Raw genomic sequence first — 14,255 nt, forward strand, 5'->3', positions numbered from 1 at the left:
CTGTCACCCATCTGAATCCACCTTGATCCACCTATTGCCTGTTGGCTCTTGCTCCATCCCTTCCCCTCACCTCTTTATACTGGTCATTTCCTCCCAATCCCCTGCCTGGCATGGTAACTGGTTAGTGTAACACTATACAGTCACCAGCTGTAAGAATGGGGTCCGATTCCTGTCACTGTCTCCAAGGAAATTATATATTCTCCCCACGACCGTGTGGGTTTCCTCAGGTATCCAGTTTCCTCCCACACCCCAAAGATGTACAGTTTGGGGTCACTGAGTTGTGGGCCATTCCATGTTGTCACTAGCAGCATGGTGACAGCATAATCTTCACTGATTCGATTTGACGCAACGGCACCGTTCACTATATATCTCCATGTACATGTGACAAATAAAACTAATCTTTAACCTTATCTTTCATTCCCGATGAAGGGTCTCATTTCAATCCATTTCCCTCCCCAGGGGCTGTCTGACCTGCTAACTTCTACCAGCAGCTTTTATATTGCTTGGCACAAAATCCATCCTGATGCCTCAGGCTGTACTAAGGGATGTTGTCTTGTCAGGGGAATAGTCTTTTAGATAAAACAACAGGCCAAATCCTCAGCTGTGCTCTGGGATGGAACTAAACCTTGGCAGTACTTGAAAAGCAGCGAGGGAGTCTTCCACAATATTCTGACTAATTCTTGTCCCTCGTTCAACATTATAAAACTAATTATCTGTTTGCTACTGCATTGCTGTTTAAGAGAGCTTGAGATTGGCTGCTGCGATTTCCTTCATTACAATACTGAACACACTTCAAAGTATATTATTGACAATAATGTGTTAAGGGCCATCTGATGCCATGAAAGACGTTCCTTTAATCAAGGCGGCTTCTTACAATATTGTGAAGTGGACAATTAATGACCTTTCCCATGACCAGTTTGACCCAAAGTGTTTTACGAACTGCATCTGTTGCACTGTGCTCAACTCAAAATCCTGTACCTGATTCAAGTATGTAAAGACACAAAGGATTCTGCTCAGTTGAGCAATGCACACAAAACGCTGGAGGAACTCAAAGTTCAAAGAAATTTATTATCAAAGTATATATATGTTACCATATATTACCTTGAGATTCATTTTCTGGCAGACATTCACAGCAGAACAAAGAAATACAGTAGAATTTTACAATAAATTATACATAAGTAGCCAAAGACTGACAAACAACCAATGTGCAAAAGAAGACACACTGTGCAAATGAAAAATAATAGTAATAATAATAATCAATCAATCAATCATACTGAAAACATGAGGTGTAGAGTCCGTGAAAGTGAGTCCATAGGTTGTGGAATTTGTTCAGAGTTGAGGTGAGTCAAGTTCGGGCGCCTGGTCGTAGGGTAATAACTGTTCCTGAACCTGGCGGTGTGGGACTGGGCAGCTCAGGCAGCATCTTGGAGAGAAATAAACAGTTCGTGCCTCAGGCCAAGACCTTTTATCAGAACTTCGTCCCAATAATAGTTTAAAGTTACTTAGATCATCTGGCTGTGTTATAACATGATGTGATTCATCAGCTGAGATGAAGATCTTCGGAATAGTTGGTGTTTCCCTTTGTTCTTCTCCTCCATACATCAGTGTGGTTTGCTGTCTCTTTAATTCTGTTTGCACCCCCCTTCCCTTGCAATCACTTACCCTCCACCGACTGTCTTCATGAAGGTTTGCAACTCCACAACGGACAGGAGGCATGCAGATACTGCGCTGGAGAAGTATGTGACAGAGGCGGTGATGAACATAGTCAGCGGGTTCTTCAGCTCCCCGTTCTCTGACAATAGCACAAGTCTACAGGTGAGGCACCTTGGTGAGAGTGTATCTGCATAATCCCTCTGAATCTGAGGGGGTTCGAAGGCTAAATAGAATTCGCTGAACTTTTCCTATTTTATTACTGAGTTCTTTCCTGCCGCCTTTGTACACAAACTTAATGGTGCAGTTAATTGACACCTTTTGTGAGTCGTCAAAGTAAAATGCATTATCAAAGTACATGCAGTGTTTGCCACTATGTACCATCTTGACTTCATTTTCTTGGAGGCACTTACAGAAAAATAAAGAAATGCAATAGAATTTGTGAAAAAAATGGCACTGACAAGCAACCAATGTGCAAAAGAAGACAAATCGTGCAAATAGCAAAAAATTCTGAGAATTTGAGTTGTAAAAAAGTGAGGCTGTGAGTTGAGTTAAGTGAAGTTATCCATGCTGTTTCAGGAACCTGATAATTGTAGGGTAATAACTGTTCCTGAACCTGATGATGTCCAGTCTAAGGCTCTACACCCTCTGTCCAATGGTAATACTGAGAAGAGAGCATGGCTTAGATGATGGATGGGGGGGGGGGTCTTTCTTGTGGTCATTGTTGATTGGACAATAAGCCCCTCGATTAGCCTTTTTTCACCTTGCAGTTGATCACAGCTGATCCATTCTTTATCCTTTCACCGCCTTCCCGCCTGGTCCCCAAACAATAACTTCATTCATGTATCCAGTGACTCACCCTGCATGGTTCCCTGCAGAAGAAAATTCCAAAGATTTTTGAGCCTCGGAGAAGAACACCCTATCTCTGCCTTTTCTGGGTGAGCACTTGTTTTGAAACGCTGCTTCCTTGTTTGGAATTCCCCAAGAGGGAAAACACCCCCTTAGTCTCATCCAGTCCCTCAGAACCCTAATTGTTTTAAATTCCAGTGGGTACTTGGCCCAACCTATTCGAGCGACGGTGTCTCACAAGACAACCTGTGCATCCCAGCAATCAGCTAGTGAACTTTCTCCAAACAGCTCCCAACTGAGACCTATGTAGTACACCAGGGATGGTCTCTTTGTAGATTTAAATTACTTTAATATTATCCTGTACAATGAACGTTGAAGTGTGTTGGGGAAAGGGGGGAATGGTGTTTGGGGAGTTGTTTGTTTGTGTGTGTGTGTGGGGGGGGGGAGGGGTGACGTGGCTGACATGCATGAACACATGAGATAGCAATCTGTCCTGAGATGTGTGTGTATACTGTGGCAGGGTGTGGACTTTGGCAGTTTGTGGTGATGTGTGTGTTGGTAAATTTGCATCCTATGTCTTATAGTCTTATCAGAAATTTTAATCTATTTGCAAACAGATGAACACAAGAACTAAAATCAGCAGCAGGCCATTTGGGCCCTCTGCTCTTTCTACTATCCAATATATCATGGATGAACTTTTCTTGCACTAGCCCCTTATCCCTGAATTCTACTAATATCTGCAAATGTTCACATCTTGGTTTTTGAGGGTCTCAGTCATTGAGTCTCTGCCCTCTTGGGTGGAGAATTCCAGAAAGTTGCCTCCATCTGGGTGGAGAGACTTCTTTTAAACTTAGTCGTTCATGGCCCATAACTTACTTTGAGGCTGCGATCTCATCCAGCCATCCCATCCCATCCGGTTCCGGGAATGTCAGCTTCCCCAGCAAGCACAATCAGAATATATGTTTCAATGAGATCACCCCTCCTTCTCCAAAGCCTAGAGTGTATAGGCTCAGTGTTTGAAATGCTCCAACTCTAAATCAGATCCTCAACTCTATCACAAGTGTGGTCTTGCTTGGGTAGGAAAACCGGACACTGTGATAAAACCAGATACTTCAGATCCCAGGAGCAGAAGGCTCAAAGTCTGAGTACAATTTGATGTCTCAGGGCCTGTCTTTGATGGAGTTCAGAAAGATGAGGGAGAATCTCATTGAAACCTACTGGATACTGAAAGTGCTGGGTAGAGTGAATGTAGAGAGGACGTTTCCATTAGGCGATCAAGGGCACGGCCTCAGAATAACGGGACATCCCTTTAAAATTGAGATGAGGAGGTATTTCTTTTGCCAAAGGGTGGCAAATCTGTGAAATTTTTTGCCACAGAGGACTATGGAGGCTAAATCATTGGGTGTATTTAAGGTAGAGATTGATAGGGTCATGATTGTTAAGGATGTAAAGGTTACAGGGCGCAGGCAGGAGAACCGAAAAAAAAACAGCCATAATTGAATGGGGGAACAGACTCGATGGGCTGAAAGGCCTAATTCTGCCTCATGTTCTGTTTTATGGTTTTATACAAAGCAGAGTTAATGTTGGTGAGGCAGTGAATCCAAAGATGGAACCATGTACATTTTAGTTTTGTGCAGTGCACAGTGTTTGGATGGCACCAGCCAGCCTGCTGTCGCCGCTCTCTGTATATCCTCACAGTCTCCTGCTGTGTGTTTGAGTGGGCAAGTTACCTCGCATCTGTTTGCTCAGAGCTTGGCAGTCTTGAAGTCTGGAGAGTCCTAGCTGTTATCTTTAGGACCAGGAAAAGTCTGAAGCAACTTTAAAATCAGCTGGGCGGTCTAATTTTTACTGTCTCCGATAATGATTTTTCAGTTCAAAGTTCAAAGTAAGTTTATTATCAAAGTTGTACATGTCACCACATACTACCTTGAGATTCTTCTAGGTGTTTACAGAGAAATAAAGAAATATAATAGAATTTATGAAAAAATAAACAACAAAAAGTGACAAGCACCCAATGTGCAAGAGATACATTATTTTTTGCAAATAATAAAATCAAATAAACAATGCTGAGATGTAGAGTCCTTGAAAGTGAGTCCATAGGTTGTGGAATCAGTCCAGTGTTGTGGAGAGTGAAGTTGTCCACACTGGTTCAGGAGCCTGATGGTTGTAGAGTAATAACTTTTGCTGAAACTGGTGGTGTGGGACCTAAGGTTCCTGTACTTGCTGCCGGACGGTAGTAGCAAGAAGAGAGCATGGCCTGGATGGTGGACGTCTGAGAGAAGTACGCTGAGTATTAAATGTTTATAATGGTCTTCCATATTTCCTTCTGTCTGTAGACACACCAGCCAATATTTATCCAACTGCTCCAGTCTGCCTTTAGAATTTACAACTGCTCCTGGCCAACTCCATCTCAGAAGTCTTCAGTGGAGTCTTGCATCAAAACTCTGGCTGAAGTTGGTAAGTCTGCATGGTGCGAGGGATTGGAATGTTTGTTCCCCCAGTCTCTTTGATCTCTGACAATGAGTTCTTTTGAAATCAACTTACTTTGGAGTGATACTGGGCGAGAAAGTGGTGGGGAACATGTGCTTGTAATCTCAGGGATGCTGGCTGCAAGGTAGGGACCAGCAAAAAGCATAAGCCCTCTCTGTTTTTGAATGGAACTGAGGAAGGTGCATCCTACTATCTGATTGGAAAGAAACTGCAGCTCATAATCCCTCAAACTTAGTTCAGACAATGTGTTTCAGAGGGGTTATGGGAGTCTGATGTCAATAATTTAATGAAAAATCATGCTGATACACTGTGTAGCAAGTGGGATAGTTCGGTGGACAATTAAGACATACAGGTGTTTGGGAGTGGAATAAAATTCACCTTGTTTTAAGTTGGATGTTTGGTACTCCTTAACTACCACATGAGGTCATCCCACCTCCACCTATCAGAGAAATTCTGTTAGTTCCTCCTGTACTCCCTACCCATCATTTCTACTGCATAAAACAAATTGCTTTTCTCCTCCCCAGTTCTGATAAACAATCCCAAACCTGAAAACTTGTCTGCTTCTCTCTCCACAGATGCTGCCTGACCTGCTGAGTGTTTCCAGCACTTTCTGTTTATATTTCAGATTTCCAGCTTCTTCAGTTTGTTATTCAAGTTCTATCTATATCAAACTTGCTGCTGCTTGTTCTGAGAAGCCAAGTTGTTTGGGCTGAGTTCCTGAAAAATTCTGAAGTCCATCTTATGGTACAAGAGATCCATTCAATAGTGTTATAACAGCAGGTAGCCTGCTGATATATGCTTTCAGGCGTTTGTATCTTTTGCCCCAATGGAAGAGGAGAAAAGAGAGAATATTTGGGGTGGGTGGGGTCTTTGATTATGTTGGCTGCTTTACTGTGGCTGTGAGAAGTATAAAGTGGCCTCAGATGTAAAGTTCACAATTGGATAGAGCAAACTCCCTAAAAAAAGGAAATATTAAGAGTTTGTTTTTCAGTTACAATCCTGGCATAACTCCCCTCTGCTTGGGATGTTCTACATCTGCCTGAGAGTGCAGATGAGGCCCTGGTTTAGAGTCATGTCCCACGGACTGTGCAGCATTCCATCAGTATGTTGCACCCAAATGCAAACCTGCGTCACAAGCTGAGGCCGGACTCGAACCAGCAACTTCACCGAGACAAGGCTGACCCAAGGATACATAAGTAACATTCAACTTTTGATTGCAGCCAAGAGCCGAGCTATAGCAATCCCTGTAGATCTGGACAGTCAAGTGAACGCCCTGTTTTTGAAGACCCACACCAACATGGTCCAGAGAGCAGTGATAGGCTGGCGAATGTCCACTCGTAGTGCACCCCGTTACAAGGACCTGAGTGGGGGGCCCTGCTTGGACTACAGGAGCATCATAGAGAAGTTGCAGGTAAAGCTGCTTTTAAACAGATAATGGGAAGTTACCTTGGAGATCTGGAACCTATAGAGTAACAAGTTCAAGTTTATTGATGTCATGGAGACATATCCACAGGGTATAATGCCGTGAAGATTAGGCTTTTGCAGCAGTAGCATAGTACATTATAAAACAAGCACATTAAAATAAGCTTAAATTAACATAAATTATATATATTACTTTACTCATGAGCAAGATTCAGATTCAGTCATTTATTTACCATGTGTACATTGAAACATTGAGTGATGTGTCGTTTGCGTTAACTACCTACACAACCCAAGGATGTGCTGGGGGGAAGGCAGCCCACAAGATGTCACCACACATTCTGGCGCCAGTATAGCATGCCCACCATGCTTGGCAGCAGAGCAACACAAAACACTATAAACAGTCAAACAACAGCAGCTAAAACAAGCCCTGTTCCTCCCTCCCAACTCCCCCCCCCCCCCCCCATCCACGGCCTTACACAGTCCTCCCAGGACAGGACTTGTTCAGACTCCATCCTCCAGTGGGGTTGGACTCTTGACATTGGGTCTTTGGCACCCCTGGTGGACTCACAAGAGAGTCACAGTCTCAGAGATCTGGCCTGCGGGACTTCTAGGTTTCCAGTTGACCTTTTGGGCTTTGATCTACGATTAACGTAAGTTAACATAAACCTAAATTAGCATAAATTAGATATAAATTACTCATGTGCAAAGTAATCATACAGGTACCAATAAAAGATGGAGAGAGAAAGAGGAAAGTAGCTCAAGGTGGTGGTAAAGTTTTTCAGGGTGGGTTAAGAAGCTGATGTTAGTCATGTCTGCTCTGAAGGTTCCTGACCACAAGACATGGACCCAGAATTAGGCCATTCAACCCATCGAGTCTGTTCCACCATTCGATCATGACTGATCTATTATACGTCTCAATCATACTCCCCCTCCTTCTCCCCGTAAACTTTGTTGCTCTGACTAATCAAGAACATATCATCCTCCTCCTTAAATATACCCAATGACCCGGCCTCCCCAGCCATCCGTGGCAATGAATCCCACAGATTTGCCACCCTCTGGCTAAATAAATTCCTCCTCACCTCTGTTCCAAGATGATGTCCTTGAGTTCTGAGGCTGTGCCTTCTAGTCACAGACTCCCCCAATATTGAAAACATCTACTCAGTGTCCACTCTATCTAGGCCTTTCAATGTTTAATAGGCTTCAATGAGACTCCCTCCTTGTTCTTGTAATCTCCAGTGAGTACAGGCCCAGAGCCTTCAAATGCTCCTCAGACATTAACCCTTTTATTCCTGGGATCATTCTCATCAACCTCTTCTAGACCCTGTCAAATACCAGCACCATCATTTCGCAGATAAAGTACCCAAAACCACTCACAATACTCCAAGTGCAGTCTGACCAAGACCATTGATCTAAAGTTTGTCTGCAGTTGATAGTTTAGTGCGATAAAATCTATCAATTGTCTGACAGCCTTCTCTATGAATTCACAGGATATAGTGTCCACACTGGAACAACAGTTCCAGCTCATGGTGCATGCCGAATTTTCAGTGCTGGTCGATGTTCTCCACAGTCCAGAGCTGCTTTTTCCGGAAGGAAGTGACGCGCAGATACGATGTGAAAGTGGGGCCTTCATGAGCAAGTAAGTCAGAGGGGCGGGAGAGGTGTGTGTGGAGACGGATCAGAAACAAGTTTAATATATCTCAGGAAATTGGTGATCTTGCAGCAAACACTCAGTGCAATACATAAAATAATACCATAAATTACAATAGAAATATAGACAAAAAATGCATAATTGACTTCACAAAGGGGGCAGGGTGATTCACATGCTCCTGTCCACATCAGTGGTATTGGGTTGAAAGGGTTGATAGCTTCAAGTTCCTCGGAGTGAAAGTCACCAATAGGCCGTCCCAGTCCAAACATATTGACGTCAGAATCAGAATCGGGTTTAATATCACTGACATATGTGGTAAAGTTTGTTGTTTTGCAGCAGCAGTACGTTGTAATACCTGAAGGAATATTGTAAATAACAGTAAGAAAAAATCCCTATCCCTAAAAATGTCGAGTGGGCGTCTTCAGGCTCCGGTACCTCCTTTCTGATGGTAGTGGTGAGAGGGGAGAGTGGGGGTGGGGGGGTCCTCAGTGATGGGTGACATCTCTCCCAGGCATCGCCTTTGGAAGATGTCCGTGAGTGCAAAAGAGTTATAGTGATTTCTTCATGAGACATTACTGTGCCCTTGCGCTAAGCCACCTGCTGTCCGTGGCCCACAGTACTGTGCAAAGGTCTTGGGCACATATATATAGCAAGGCTGCTGAAGACTTTAGCACAGTACTGTATTTGTCAACGTGAGGCGGAGAGTGAGTTTGTGAATCTGGCGGGAGGAAAGGATGTTGGGAATGGTGAGGGTGGGGCGCCGCGGGAGGGGTGTGGGACAGGTGGCAAAGGATGTTGGGAATGGTGAGGGTGGAGTGCCGCGAGAGAGGTGTGGGACAGGTGGGAGAGGATGTTGGGAATGGTGAGGGTGGGGCGCCGCGGGAGGGGTGTGGGACAGGTGGCAGAGGATGTTGGGAATGGTGAGGGTGGGGCGCCGCGGGAGGGGTGTGGGACAGGTGGCAAAGGATGTTGGGAATGGTGAGGGTGGAGCGCCGCGAGAGAGGTGTGGGACAGGTGGGAGAGGATGTTGGGAATGGTGAGGGTGGGGCGCCGCGGGAGGGGTGTGGGACAGGTGGCAAAGGACGTTGGGAATGGTGAGGGTGGAGCGCCGCGGGAGGGGTGTGGGACAGGTGGCAAAGGATGTTGGGAATGGTGAGGGTGGAGCGCCGCGGGAGGGGTGTGGGACAGGTGGCAGAGAAGGAGTGCCAGGGGAGGGGTGGCACAGGTGCAGACTCACCCAGCCCCGAGACACCAGGCAAGGTCATTTGATTCCAAACAATTGGTTTATTGATCAACATAGAATGTCTGTCTGGTGCTTCCCGCTCCCTCCCCCTCCTTCCCCTTTTCTCAACCATGCTTCCCCTCTCCTTACCCGCTTCCCACTCTCAGTCACAATAGAGACCATAACAAAATCAGGTTTATCATCGCTCACATACGTCATGAAATTTGTTCTTTTGCAGAAGCAGCAGTACAGTGCAATATATAAAATTACTACAATACTGTGCTAAAGTCTTAGGCACCTGAGCTCTCTATGTGGGTTTAAATATGTGACAGCTCTGCAGTTTATTAAAAGCATGGCTGAACTGATTATAGCCACAACAGCACACAGAAAATGCTGGAGGAACTCAGCACCTATGGAGGGGAATGAACAGTCGATGTTGCCCTCCAGTGGACTGCAAAGGAAAGGGGGAAAAGACAATTTAAGGTGGTGGGTGAAGGGAAGAGGAACAAGCTGGCAGGTGATTTCAGGGTACTTGGAGACTCGTGACAAAATAGGTCCAAGTCAGCATGTATTCCTTAAGGGGAAATATTGCCTGACAAATCTGCTGGAATTCTTTGAGGAAAAATGCCAGCAGGATAGACACAGGAGAGTCAGTGGATGTCGTTCATTTGGATTTTCAGAAGACCTTTGACAAGGTGCCACACATAAGGCTGCGTAAGAAGATAACAGCCCAGGGTATTACAACAAAGATACTAGTATAGATAAAAGATTGGCTGATTGGAAGGAGGCAAAGAGTGGGAATAAAGGGAGCCTTTTCTGGTTGGCTGCTGGTGGCCGGTATTGGGACCGCTTCTTTTGACGTTATATGTCAATGATTTGGTTGACGGAATTGATGGCTTCATGGCCGAGTTTGTGGACGAAGCAAAGATAGGTGCAGGGGCAGGTAGTGTTGAGGAAGCAGGGTGTCTGCAGAAGGACTTAAAGCAGATTGGGAGAATAAGCAAAGAAGTGGCAGCTGAAATATAATGTTGGGAAAGGAATAGTCATGCACTCTGGTGGAAGGAATAAAGGTGTGGACTGTTTTCTAAATGGGGAGAAAATTGAAAAAATCGGAGATGCAAATGGACAGCAACACACATAAAAAGTGCTGGTGAACGCAGCAGGCCAGGCAGCATCTATAGGAAGAGGTACAGTCGACGTTTCGGGCCGAGACCCTTCGTCAGGACTGGAGATGCAAATGGATTTGGGAATCCTCCCTAAAGGTTAATTTGCAGGTTGAGTAGGTGGTAAGGAAGGCAAATGCAATGTTAGCATTCATTTTGAGAGGACTAGAATACAAATACAGGATGTAATGCTGAGGCTTTTTAAGACGTTGATGAGCCTGCTCTTGTATCGTGAGCAGTTTTGGGCCCCTTATCTATGTGCTGGCATTGGAGAGGACCCAGAGGAGGTTCACGAGAATGATCCCTGGAAAGGAAAGGTTAATGTATGAGGAGCGTTTGATGCTCTGGGACTGTGATTTGATGGAATTTAGAAGAATGAGGTGGGAATCTCATTGAAATCCATTGAATATTGAAAGCCATAGAGAGTGGATGTGGGAAAGAATGTTTTCTGTAGTGGGTGAGTCTAGGACCGGGGGCACAGCCTCAAAGTAGAGGGGCATCCATCTAGAATGGAGATGAGGAGAAATTTCTTCAGGCAGAGGGTGGTGAATCTGTGCAATTCATTTCTACAGGTGGCTGTGGAGGCCAAGTTATTGGATATATTTAAGGCAGAGGTTGATAGGTTCTTGATTAATCAGGGCGTCAAAGGTAACGTGGAGAAGTCAGGAAAATGGAGTTTGAGAGGGATAATAAATGGAATGGTGGAGTGGACGTGATGTGCTGAGTGGCTTCATTCTGTTCCTATGTCTGATGTATTAAGGTGATAAATGAGACCAGGTAAAGAGGAAAGTAGGATGAAGTGAGACACTGGGTGATGATCGGTGGAATAGGTAAAGGGATGAAGAAGAAGGAATCTGATGGGAAAGGTTGTGGAAAAGGAAGGAGGAGGGACACCAGAGGGAGATGATGGGCTGGTGCAGAGGAGTGAAGGGGCAAGAAGGGAGCCAGAATTTGGCATGGAGAAAGAGCGAATGAAGAGGTGGGAGAAGTTACCAGAACCTGGAGAACTCAATGTTCGTGCAATCATGTTGGAGTCTACTCAGACGGAATATGAGGTGTTGCTGAGTGTGGTCTCATCGTGGCAGTAGAGGAGGCCATGGACTAACATGTCGGAATGGGAATGGGAAGTAGAATTAAAATGGGTGGGCACCAGGAAAGCCCGCCATTTGTGGTGGACAGGGTGAAGGTGTTCAACCAATCTACATTGGGCAGGATTTCCTGGTAGCCACCTATTTTAATTCCCTCCATAGATGCTGCCTGACTTGCTGCGGTCCTCCAACAATCTGTGTGTGTTGCTCTGGATTTCCAGCATCTGCAGTCTCTCTTGTGCTCTGATTATAACCACAATCCCCACTCCAATCAAACTCTCACTCCCTCATCAAGAACCTACCTGCTTCTGCCTTAAAACCAAATGATGAAGATCTACAAACATTGAAAGTATTCCCCTGCTTTGGCAATCAGAACAGCAATTAAACAAGGCAACAGGACGTACACGTTCATAAAATTCCCAAAAGCCACTTCTGCTTATCTCACTGTTGCTAATGTCTACTGTTCCAGGGAGAATGTAAGAAAAGTGATGTCATGTTACAACATGGTAACTCAGAGGTTTGGAATGGATTTGAGGGGCAAAGGTTTTATAAAGAATGTGGCTGGGATCTGGAACATATGGCCCAAGGGAGGTTATGGTGGCAACATTAAGAAAACTGAAAGGCCCTGTTTCCACCACAGTTAGTGGAAGAGAATTCCAAGGACTTTCCACTGTCCAGATTTAAAAATTCTTATCAATTTCAACATCCTTGTATGCTCCCCCTGAAATTCCTTTGTTCCTTTGCACCCTTGCATGCCTCCGATCAGTCATCTCGTGCCACACCTCAAGAATTGCTTCCGAGTCCTTCTAGCCCACACTTCCCCCGTAACGTGTCCAATAGCTTCCATTTTGGGCTTTGTTTTAATGCCAAAGATAAATTGCCTTGGAACAGTATGGTGCAGTTAAGATGTCAGTAGATAGTTCTAGAAGGCCTGTGTTCACCAAAAGGGCAGCAATCGAGTTGTTGCTTTATATATTTGGGATTTCTGAGGGTCGTCACCTTGTTATGGAGGAGAGGCTTGTGGGAGCGATGCTTTCTGGAGTTTAACCATCGAGTACGTATCTCCCGGTTGGGTCACTCGTGCCAGGAAGGTCAATGGAGAGATTCCAGACAAAAAGCAGTCCAACCAAGACCTCGGTGCTGGAGCTGGCGAAAAATGAGGACACATCACAACGGCGGTGAAGGGGGAGGAAGGCTGCAGCAGTGAAGGGCCGCCAGTCATCTCGCATTCTGTGTCACTGGACCCTGACCCTGATCTGTCAAGCACTGTGGTGGTGCATCAGACTCCCCATGTTAAACCAAGTCAGACACAGACATTCCCTAACATTCTGCAAATAGGCAACCCCTTAGGAGAACATCAGACTTGACTCGAGTACTGTTACTATATATGGGCCTTAAGGAGCAAGTATTTTACTTTGGGATCATAATTATTTTAAATATATCTTCAGATGATTCACCACTGCTCGCTTAACTCGCATATGGTGTTAATGAATGCAACAAGTGACCCTGCCTGATGAGGTATCACACAATTATGCCTCATACCTTCCACCTCCCAAATCCTTTAGAACAGTCAGCCTTGTCGTGGTTAGTCTGCAACTTGGGACTTTTTAGCAAGTTCTGTTGTATGTGGGTGTCACAGAGCATGAGGGTAAAACCATGTTTTAATTGAATTGCAGATTAATTAATCATTCTAAGAAGCTGATGGATAAAGAAGAGAAACTCTGCATTAAAATTCTTCAAACACTGAGAGAAATGCTGAATAGGAAGGACAATTTTGGGGAAAAGGTGAGTTCAAATGACCTGTTACGTGAAAGCATGTTTTTGTTGTAGTTACATGCATACACCACTAGTGGTCAGTGTTTCACACAGAGTTGTTGGTTACTTGAAGTTGAAAGAAAATGTTTTCCCCGTGGCATAACACAAAGGGCCCTCTGACCTTGTGTCGGAAGCTGCTTCTAATGGATAGTTAAACCAGCCTTAAAGTCAGTGTATTAGCTTCAAAATAATGCCCTCTCTGCGCCAGCCATTATTCTCTGGTTGCACGGAGCATCCTCTCACAATGTACGAAAATACTGCAAACTGGTCAGCAGAAAGGGTCATTGGCTGTAGTCTACCATTATTGCAGGACTTGTACGTATCCAAAACCAAGAATCTGACTGGAAAAGTCATTGTTCGAGCGCTACCTTCCCAGCAAACTGCCTTTTCCAAAAACTCCTTTCTGGAAAGTGCTACAGAGCTATTAAAACAAAACCATCCTGCAAGTTTAAAAGTTTCTTCTCACAGACAGTTAATCTGATCAATCATTATAGTTACCTCACTGACCCTCCACTCGTGTCGATCTATTACCCCCTGTCGATGGACTGCACTGCAAACATTTCAAACCATTTTTCATAATGCTGTTTATTTACATTTTAAGTAAATGCTGGTATTTATGTACTTGTACACAGTTTATTCCGTATCTGTCCTTTAACTCTAACTTTATTTTTATATAATTATAATTTTTGAAAGACGTTTCTTTGTTGCGTGTCGTGCCAACACACCACGGCAAATCCATTTAAGTGTATATGGTGACCGAAGTTGGCCTTTGATCCTTGATTGTCATCTGTTGGGAAATGATCATTGCCCCACTTACACCTGATGTGTCTGTTGGGAAGCGGTAGAATTCAGGAAGCTAGCTGAAACCAGTAGCTCACAAACAACGGGAGCAAAGTATTCAGGATTTC

At 44.6% G+C, this 14,255-nt stretch overlaps 1 protein-coding gene across 1 annotated transcript in view; it reads left to right on the forward strand.

The window, feature by feature from the left end:
• The window catches only part of itpr2 (inositol 1,4,5-trisphosphate receptor, type 2), a 324,764-nt gene that overhangs the window by 204,764 nt on the left and 105,745 nt on the right, over positions 1 to 14,255 (forward strand). The window contains exons 33-37 of the mRNA XM_063072308.1: positions 1,687 to 1,815; positions 4,836 to 4,956; positions 6,210 to 6,400; positions 7,899 to 8,047; positions 13,209 to 13,317. Of these exons, the coding sequence (XP_062928378.1) occupies positions 1,687 to 1,815; positions 4,836 to 4,956; positions 6,210 to 6,400; positions 7,899 to 8,047; positions 13,209 to 13,317 (699 nt within the window). The remainder of the gene's footprint in view (positions 1 to 1,686; positions 1,816 to 4,835; positions 4,957 to 6,209; positions 6,401 to 7,898; positions 8,048 to 13,208; positions 13,318 to 14,255) is intronic.

The sequence above is a fragment of the Mobula hypostoma genome, chromosome 20 (assembly GCF_963921235.1).
Source record: "Mobula hypostoma chromosome 20, sMobHyp1.1, whole genome shotgun sequence".
In the NCBI taxonomy this organism is placed as follows: Eukaryota; Metazoa; Chordata; class Chondrichthyes; order Myliobatiformes; family Myliobatidae; genus Mobula; species Mobula hypostoma.